At 33.4% G+C, this 9,496-nt stretch overlaps 3 protein-coding genes across 3 annotated transcripts; 2 read left to right on the forward strand and 1 right to left on the reverse strand.

Annotated features, from left to right (window-relative positions):
- The first annotated feature begins 1,481 nt into the window (after window positions 1-1,481).
- On the forward strand, window positions 1,482-6,870 carry LOC117601445 (glutamate receptor ionotropic, delta-2). The gene is made up of 9 exons (XM_034318164.2): window positions 1,482-1,798; window positions 1,875-2,059; window positions 3,249-3,421; window positions 3,499-3,888; window positions 4,844-5,011; window positions 5,083-5,309; window positions 5,384-5,586; window positions 5,658-5,923; window positions 5,992-6,870. The coding sequence occupies exons 2-9, from the start codon at window positions 1,904-1,906 to the stop codon at window positions 6,608-6,610; spliced, it is 2,202 nt and encodes a 733-aa protein (XP_034174055.1). The 5' UTR covers window positions 1,482-1,798; window positions 1,875-1,903; the 3' UTR covers window positions 6,611-6,870.
- A 48-nt stretch (window positions 6,871-6,918) lies between these two features.
- LOC117601446 (uncharacterized) lies at window positions 6,919-8,363 on the reverse strand. The gene is made up of 5 exons (XM_034318166.2): window positions 7,873-8,363; window positions 7,579-7,685; window positions 7,406-7,504; window positions 7,220-7,339; window positions 6,919-7,163 (listed from the first exon to the last, which is right to left on the reverse strand). The coding sequence occupies exons 1-5, from the start codon at window positions 8,164-8,166 to the stop codon at window positions 7,043-7,045; spliced, it is 741 nt and encodes a 246-aa protein (XP_034174057.2). The 5' UTR covers window positions 8,167-8,363; the 3' UTR covers window positions 6,919-7,042.
- A 19-nt stretch (window positions 8,364-8,382) lies between these two features.
- Window positions 8,383-9,496, forward strand: LOC117601444 (translation machinery-associated protein 16). Its single transcript, XM_034318162.2, has 5 exons — window positions 8,383-8,506; window positions 8,591-8,682; window positions 8,756-8,896; window positions 8,960-9,108; window positions 9,178-9,496. The coding sequence occupies exons 1-5, from the start codon at window positions 8,504-8,506 to the stop codon at window positions 9,471-9,473; spliced, it is 681 nt and encodes a 226-aa protein (XP_034174053.1). The 5' UTR covers window positions 8,383-8,503; the 3' UTR covers window positions 9,474-9,496.

Consider the following 9,496-nt stretch of genomic DNA (forward strand, 5'->3'; position numbering starts at 1 on the left):
CTTCGGAAGATTACTAATATCCCCTACTTTAAAAGCAAAAATATGGGAGTCAGAGGCTAAAAAGATGCTTTTACCACCTGAAGAATGATCTCTGTCATTTGGGTTGAAAGTAGAGAGTTTAGGTTGCTTGTCATCGCTAGTTCTTTCTATTACAAATCTACTTTTACAGCAAATGATTTTTGCATTATTAATCATTATAAATTAAATTTCATACAGTATTGCAAATGTCACTTTTTTGTAGGAACCATGCCTCAAAAACAGAGGTTTAGTTACATTTACAAGTCAATTTTTTCAAAGGATGGAGCTGATAAAAATACCTTGCCTCACAATTAGCACGTAATGATTATTTAGCAGTGTCGTTGAAGAATCATCAACTGTGACAATGTTAATGCAATAAAAACTAAAGTATTATGCCTATCTTGCGTTCTACAAACCCTACAGGCGATTCAGATTTGGTACATTCAAAGGATTGAAGCAGTAATTAAAAAGTTTAGGATGAATAACTACGTTTAAGAACGTCGTTTAAGGACGAAAAAACGTAGATGTTTAATCAATATTTTAGTCTTCTACATTTTTAAACTGCTATATCCTGCACAGTCACTCATGATGACCTATGGGACCCATTATGTTTGATCTCTTCGTCCCTCCCTAAGCGATATTTGAATCTACTTAACCGTAAGGTCTTTTTATCCTTAGGGAATCACTTTATTTGTAATTAGTAAACAGGATGGAAGCCTTTGGACACGACACAGGGTATTCTGCCACCTACAACCTTCGTTGAACGGTGGAAATTCAAAGGGCTACACCCAGAATAATCCTCAGTCTATGTTCGATCGCTGTCTAAGACGTTTCGTGTTAGAAGAAATTTAGTGAACAATTTTATTTTATTTTGTTGCTGCTATTAATTACAATTGAATTGATACTGAATCCAAGATTTGCCAATCTTTAATAATTGTAATAATTCTAACAATACTTTTGAAAAGTTGTGGATAATTTTTATGATTTGTATAAAAAAAGTTCAATTGAATACTTTGATGTTTAATAAAATCTTAAGAATATTGTAGAAATTTTAATCTTGATATTTTATAAAATGGAGGGTCTCAGTAATAATATGTAGGTAGGAAGCTCGTCAATTATTGTCAGTTTTCGCTAGTGGAACAATCAACGTCAATCGAAACAGCATCGTCGATTTCAAGTCAGACGAAACTAAATGTACGTCGATACAGAAATATTACACTATGGGTTAGAAATAAATTTACCTGTTACAGATAACGAGCTACCTTTTTCTTATTAAAAAAAAAAAATGAGAAAAATGAAAAAAGGATTTCTTATCACGACAACGTTCTGCATGGCAATGAGTAACTGCATTTTACCATCGCCTTTAACTTTGCAATTAATTCTGGAATTTGCTAAATGGAAATCGTGGGATCAGCTAGTGTTATTCGAAAATTTAACTTCTCTTGGTGAGTAAAATCAAATTTTACGCTTCGAGTATCAGTTTTTTTATATTTTCATTTTTTAATTAAACTTTCCGATATGATACCCCGTGTAAGAAATACTACATCAAAATTACTTAAAACTATCTTCAATTTTTTTTCTCTCGATTATTCGATTACGCTAAATTCGCTGATCGCCGTTGACCCTCGCGGCATTCAACGTGTTAACTATCAATTATATAATACGTTCAAGTGGCAGTGACACAGAAAATAATATTACAGTCTGTATGTATGGAAACGTTTGCCGAATTTAAGCGTGTTATTTTCCCGTAATAAAAATGATAATCACGTGTAATCTGGAGGTCGTGAACCTGTAACTTTTATTCAAATTCTATCATTAATATCATTTAATTTTACTGTACTTCTTTTTTGGAACAGATTGTGTATTTACTTATACGAGACCTTTGATGGCATGTTTCGCCGAAGAAGGAATCAGCGTATCAATTCAGTCAGCTGTCAATCCGAATGTACCAGATGCCCTTGTGATCCAGAAGCATCGGATCGGATCGATCGTTTTGTTGGACGGGTTAAATCTCACGTCCCCTGAGAATGTTCTTCATGTGGTGAGAAACACGTGAACAAACATTATCAATGTCTTTAATACAGAGACAAATATCGGAGCAATGTTTTACAGTTCCATGTAGCACTACCTGCGAGTTTTACCCTTTCAAAAGTAGTTAACTCTAGATGGGGAATTTATCTAGTAAACATGAGTCTGGGAGATCGACTAAAGTTTAAGTAGGAAAAGTTATATTTTTCTATCTGAAATAAATACAGTTTTAAACTTATAAATATTAAAATATAGAAATTTTAATTCAGAAATATTGAAACATCATCAGCAATTTAAATACTTTCCTTTGGAATTGTTTTGACTTTTTCATTTTTGTCAACACGTTTAATTAACCATCATTTTAATTTTATTACTGAATTGGTTTCCATAATTATTATGACCCATGTCACATCAAAAAATTGCCCTGATGTTTATCTCTGATTAAAACTTCATATCTTAGCATTTGAGGAAGTTATTTTGTAATTACTATCGATACGAGCATAAACAGAATGATTATTTTTCATCTGTGGTAGCAGACGATTGGATTTTGTAATTTTTTACTCGAATCGTATACCTTGCAAATTTGTACAACTTTTCAATATTAATTTCAGTATGGATTCTAATATCTTGTTTTGATATCTATTTTTATGCTTGTATTTAAGTTACTATGAAAAAAGTAATTTATACGTGGAGAACAGAAAAGTATAATATTGCGTACCTGTTCAACGAACATTGTTTTTAGTAATTACGGTTTTTTTAATTACTTTCCAGTCGCGAAACTGCCATTTATTGAATAATTAATAAACATGGTCATTGATCAAAGTACTGTTGCTAATTAGCTGTATTAATCATTTTATTAATACAATTGCATACGAAAACGATTCGGGGGATAAATATAACTCATTTGCTTCTCTCACCTTTCTTCCCAAGTTTTGTAAATTTTATTAATATATTGTTTTTCATATCATATTCGACAAATTTTATCGCACATCGCTTCCCTAATGTAGCAACTAATTCGATGACTTATAAACAGATATTTAGCATCTAATCAGATTTATATAACAAATCGATCGAATTGCATAAATTTCAGTACAAGCTATGATTATTTTAATTGAACGATAATACCTCAACGTTAAACTCGTGTGCGTTTTAACAGCTGATTAATGAAGTGGTCTAGTTAATAAACAAAAAAATGATTACAGGCATCTCAGAAATTTCTGTTTAATTATTATATCTCTTGGTTGATGATTACAACGAGAAATAATGATGCTACGATCGATACGGTGCTTCGACATTTGAATATCGGTATTGATAGTGATGTCGTGGTTGCTACACCTTCTTCATTCTACTCGAAAATTCAAAAACTACCGGGAAGGTATCAATATACGTATTTTGGATGTAAAATCGTTTTTTCACTATTCATTTCATTTAAATCTTATTATTTCTTTCCAGAACCTGTTCCTTCTTACAACGTTATGGAGATCATTTTAAATTTCATGAGCCACCGAGCAAGAAATTCGACGAAAATGCATCGATCAATCTAAACTATGCGATTTTGGAGAAACGAACCGTATTCTTCTATTTCGTCCATGTGTATAAGATCCGATACGGTGATAATACCAGTCTGGTAACAAACTTCCTTGGATCCTGGAATCAAGACTCTTGGTCCTTTCACAATCCAACGAGTGTCAAATTACGAAATGACTTCAAAGGATTACCAATTGTTTTTGGGGTATTAAATGGAACTATTGACGGAGAGATGGATTCTACCGAAGAGGAGACAGATGATATTGCTCCCCTTATTGATTTTGCCAGTTTTGTTACCAGCAGTGTGAATGCAAGGTATGTAATTATTTCTCAACGATGTTGAAAATTTGCAAATTTTTCAAAAACGATGGATTCTGGCAATTTACATTGTAAAATTTGCGAATTTATTTCGATTCTATTACTCTTGCTTATCTTTTATTTAAAAAAAGAGAAGAACTCGCAAAAAACCACTACTGACTACTTCGGTATCAGTGAAATGATACAGGTTGACACTGTATATCAAGTGTCACTTATAATCTAACACTCTATATATATACGTATATGTATCAAAAGTTAAAGAATTATCTATCGACGCGTATATGTGTCCATGTACTATGGCAGAATATTTGAAAGTTGAACTACGACTCTTTCATAGTCACGCGTTTATTAATAATAGTTCTGTATCAGTTTTTATGATAAAACGACGTCATGTTTAAAAGAAACGTGGTTTGTATTCTGGAAATCGAAGATTGTTTTTTCTATTAATTAAATATGTATCAGAAATTAGATAATTAGCGCGATGATTAATCGTGAGCTTAATTATATTACATTTTTAACACAAAACGACATAAATTTCTATCGTTGTCAAAACAAATTTTTTGTTAATAAGGTCAAAAAGAGAAGGCCAGTGATTGAGTTTCAATGACTAATTTAGTTTAATGAAATAATACTGAATCGTAAGAATATTTAAAGTGACTAATAATAGAATTAATTACTCTTACAATTTTGTTATCTTTCAATTTTGATATTAATAAGGAAATAATGTTTGAAAGTTTGAGAAAAGTTTCTGAGGTCACAACTTTTGCAACTTACTGTTAGTAAATAATAAGTGAATAAAAGTTTAAAAGTTGCAACAACGTTATCAAAAGTTTCTGAACATGTTGAGAACATCCTATTAGAACATTATTTAACGAACTATTCATCAGATTAACAGGAAAAATGTGCAATTTAGCGATCACGATCAGACACACGGTTATGGAACTTTTTTCAGCATAGAATTAGTATCACACCAGAAGCTGGGTACTCTGAACAACAAAGTCTGGAACAATCTTCTTGGAGATGTGGTGAGCGGAACTGTGGATATTGGTTTGGGATACATAACTGTGAACGAGGAACGGCAAACGGAAATGACGTTCAGCCATCCATTAATTCGCTACATGTAAAAAAATTTATATTTTCTAACTTATTTTGTGGAAACGATGATGATATTGAACGAATATTTTTATACAGGAGAAACATTTATTATCATCCCCTAGAGATTGGTACGATGAGAGACATATTTCGACAACCATTCAATAATTACCTTCTAGGATGTGTTGCTTCCACATACGTTGTTATATTAATTGTAATGGGATTAATTATTTACGCTGCGAAGAATGTTCTCCATTATGAAGAAGAGAAACACATTGGAATAGGAGAGGCTACATTGTGGTGCATCAGTATAATGTGCATGCAAGGTGTTCTGTTCATGATTCATTATTACATCATACCACAATAAGAAGCTAATTCATTCATGATTCTGTGCTAACAGGTTCACTATGGATACCAAGAAATCCATCTGGAAAAACAGTACTCCTATTCAGCTTAATTTTTTCTCTAGTCACATACAGTGCCTACGCTGGTTTCATTACTTCTATATTATCAGTACAGACCAGTGGTATCAGATCAATCACAGACATTCTTTCGCACAATTTCAAATTAGGATACAGCAGAACCGACGACGAGTACATCAGAGTAAGTCTAGTAAAACAAAATTAGAAGGGTCGTTTAAAATTAAGTTAACATAAAATTTATGTGTTCTATAGAACGTGAATGATAGTAATCTTCGAGAATTGTACATAAGAGCATTCAACAACCGAGAGTCTCGATTGGACACGACTTCCGGTCTCGCGAAGGCCGTGAAAGGGCACTATGGTTTCTTCGTGAGCGCTACCTTGGCAAGACGAGCCCTTAGGTCGACGTTGATACAGGAAAGGTGTTCGTTAAGGGAGCTACCACTTCCGCAGACCTTCACCATGGTGGCTCTACCCATGGCTAATTCTTGTCCCTATAAAAAGGTCATTAATTTAAAGTAAGTAATTCAAACGTTCGACAAAATTCTCTTCTAACATTTCATCGATGATATATTGATTTTCATAGCATCCTGAAAATCCGAGAACGTGGGGTATTGAACAGAATCACCGAAAGAATGCTGCCCGAAATGCCCCGATGCAAATTACCCACAACTTTTCACAGTGCCAGATTAACCGACGTCTATTCCGCTTTCTTTATCTTGATAGCTGGCGGAGTGTCGGCCATTTCGATATGGATCGTAGAAAGAATTTGGAATAAACGTCGACAAATGAAGGACACCATTGTTCGTGGGATGCGACAGCATCATCTGATGCCGCATTTCTCTCACCTGCCTCATCTACCCCATTTCCCTCATTTCCCACATTTGTCGCAATTGCATATTCGAGATGATTCGACGAAGAGCGACAACAAATTTTTCGCTTCGAACCCGTCTACTTCTGTTCAGGAGAGACCAACATTTAAAGAATCATCTTTCAAAAGGAAGAAAGAGAAAGATGAAGAGACACACTCGGAAGATAAAACGAGTTATCCGCGTTTCGAGCAGGCATTTTGTGGTTCGAGAAAGCAGACGGGTTCTAAGCGTACGAATTGGACTCCTTTCTATGGATTACATAAGGAAAAGTTTGGAAAACGATCCAAGGATAATGAGAGCAACGATGATACGATATTTCCTTTCCATCAGTGATTTTAGGGGACGTTAATCAAAGCTTATATTTAATTTCATATTCGCGCCCATTGGAAATAGTGTTGCTACTGTCAGCTAGTAGAAAGCGACAACACTGAATGCCGAAAATTGATTTTTTAAATAAAATAAGCAATTTTTATGCACAATTAGTGCAAGTAACACGTCTGTAGTGATCTTTTTAAAAAGAAGCACATTTAAAGTAATATCAGCAGCACTTTGCTTTAAATGGAAAATTGTCAGTATTATTAAAATTTACATAATTTATTATAGATTGTTTAAGTATTAAACTCATATAAATGTATGTACACGTAAAATAGTAGAATTAATAAACATATATGTATCAATTAATTTGTTGTTTCCATCGATGTAGCGTAAAATAAAGTGCTATTAAATTTCCTGTTTCTCCATATTAAAAATTCCTTGTTAATTATATTAGTTATACTTATCGTAGCTTGCTCTAAATTTCACTTTGGCACCGTAAGTTTTGAATGGAGTTTCGTATTCACCTGGGCCCTCCATGCTTCTGCAATCGTGTAACATACCTTCCATGCTTCTAAAAAATTTCCCGATAAAAACAATCAATCAACATCTTATTATTCATTTTATTACCGACACAAAACGTTCGTCAAATTGGGATATGTTTCGCCATCTTTGCACCACTGCTGCCATTTTTCATATAATCGCAGTTCTCCAATTTCATCGAGATAATAATGACACAGATCCCTCAATCTAAGAAAAATCCACATCAAAATAACGTTAATTATCCAGTACCTATTATAAGTACTAATTGCTAACTTGTCTGGCCATAAACCATCTGCCGACGAGGAGACCAAAATGGAACCTGATTGCCAGTCGCAGATGAACCTTCTTCCACCAATTTCTCGAAGACTATAACTGCAAAAGTAATGATTTTCTAGCTCTAATAGTGTTCTAATTCATGTACCAGAAATAGGAATAATTTAATGTACTATTGGAAGGAGTGGTCGCAAATGGTTCTCAACAAGAGCTCGATTTCGGTGTCGTTCAAGCATGAGCTAGATAATATTTCGTGAACATCCAATAACGTTTGATTTATCTAAAAAATGTATATCAAATTACTTATATAAATCTCCACACATTATTTGTATTTCTTATACATATTGCAACAATTTGATACTATATCCTGCTATTACGTGCAGTAGTTCGTTATGCAAGCGATGCTTACGAAGCAGGATATTAGTAAAATAATACTTATTTTCTTATATTATGCAAGGAAGTAGAACCTTATCAGCAATAGCAAGACACATGCTACATCTAATGCAGGCGGCAGAGAAATCAATTTCTATGGTGTCACATGTAGAACATGAGCGCAGATAAGGGATTTTCTGCACTACTCCAAACTTTGTTGGATCGCAGTCATAACGATAAATGGATGTTTCATTTTCATTATTTTCAGGTGTTATTCTACTTGAAGCATTTTCACAATCCACCCTACACTTGGGAGATTTTCTTCTACCAAAAGCTGTTCCATTTGATATTAAGATTAAAAAGCAAAGTATCACGAGGAACACTCTCATTCCTGTTAACCACTTTCTTCAAATGTTCTTCTTCTTTCCGATGAATGGTACTTTTAAGTACCAGTAGTAAGTGTCAAGTAATGGTAAAAACATTAAGAGTAGGTTATTATTTCAATATTTATCTAAATGTGTAAAGGAATAACATAAAACAGAAGAAAAATTTTGAAATTTGTTAGCCAAAAGATGTCAAAGGTAAGCTAGTGTTGGCCTGATTGTCGATAGGAGGCGCCACCATTGCTGTTTGGACTTCTGTTTCAGATCAATTGAGCAACCACATGGTCTGTAGTCTGTATTGAAGTTTAAAAGGTTAGACCATTGATTACAACAAACTGTCAACATGGTAAGATTTAATCAATTTATATATATAAACAGAAGATTTCTTTAATGTCAGAACTGTAACTGATTATCATAATTCATCTTGCAGGATATTGCACTGAAGAAAGAGTACATGAAGGCAAAGAAACTTGCGCATCCCAATAGTAGGAAGTCCATTGCCATTGCAAAAAGAACCAAGAAGTAAATTACATTATTATTATGTTGAATGAATTAATGTATCTTGTTATAAAACATTAAATGTGGTCTGTTTCAGAATATCAAACAGACAGAAAGCAAAATTGAGTGGATTGATAAAGCAGAATTTAATAGGAGAGAAAATGATGTGGATGAAAGAGCACATGGTCCCAGATGTATGTCCCTATACTCCAGAATTAACTGCCAGTCTATTAGAAACGTAGGTAGTAGATAACTGTAAACCAGAGTTAATTCTATTTGTAATTTTGCTTTTAATTTAAAGGTACATAGCAAGGAATGATGAAGAACTAGAACAGATTTCTATAAAACGTTCTATAAGTAATAAAAGGAACAGACAACATGCAAGCAGGGAAGATGTGATTAGGATGACCAAGGAACGTGAACAGGAAGAATATAACACTTGTGGAATAGGTAAAAATCTACTTTACCTACCTAAATTAACCAAAACTGAATAATTATGACACTTTCTTTGTATTTCAGAAATTACTGATATTTTAAATGCAAACCAATGTCAAATGCTAAGAAAATGGAATGGTGAATTAAAGTATATGACTAATTTTAAATTCAGAAGATTTGGTAGAAAACATTTGAATGAAGCTTTACAGAAAGCCAATAAGCCACCAAAGGAGCACATAAAGAAGAATGTACAGACTAAAATGTCTGACAAGTCAGAAAGATCCTCAGAAGAGGATAAACCTGAAAATATAGAGAATTCTTCCTTAAACAAATCAACAGAAGATGATCAACCTACAGATTCTGGCATGGAAGTAGAATAAATGTTATATTCTTCGTTTTTTAA

Source organism: Osmia lignaria, chromosome 6, assembly GCF_051020975.1.
Source record: "Osmia lignaria lignaria isolate PbOS001 chromosome 6, iyOsmLign1, whole genome shotgun sequence".
Lineage (NCBI taxonomy): Eukaryota > Metazoa > Arthropoda > Insecta > Hymenoptera > Megachilidae > Osmia > Osmia lignaria.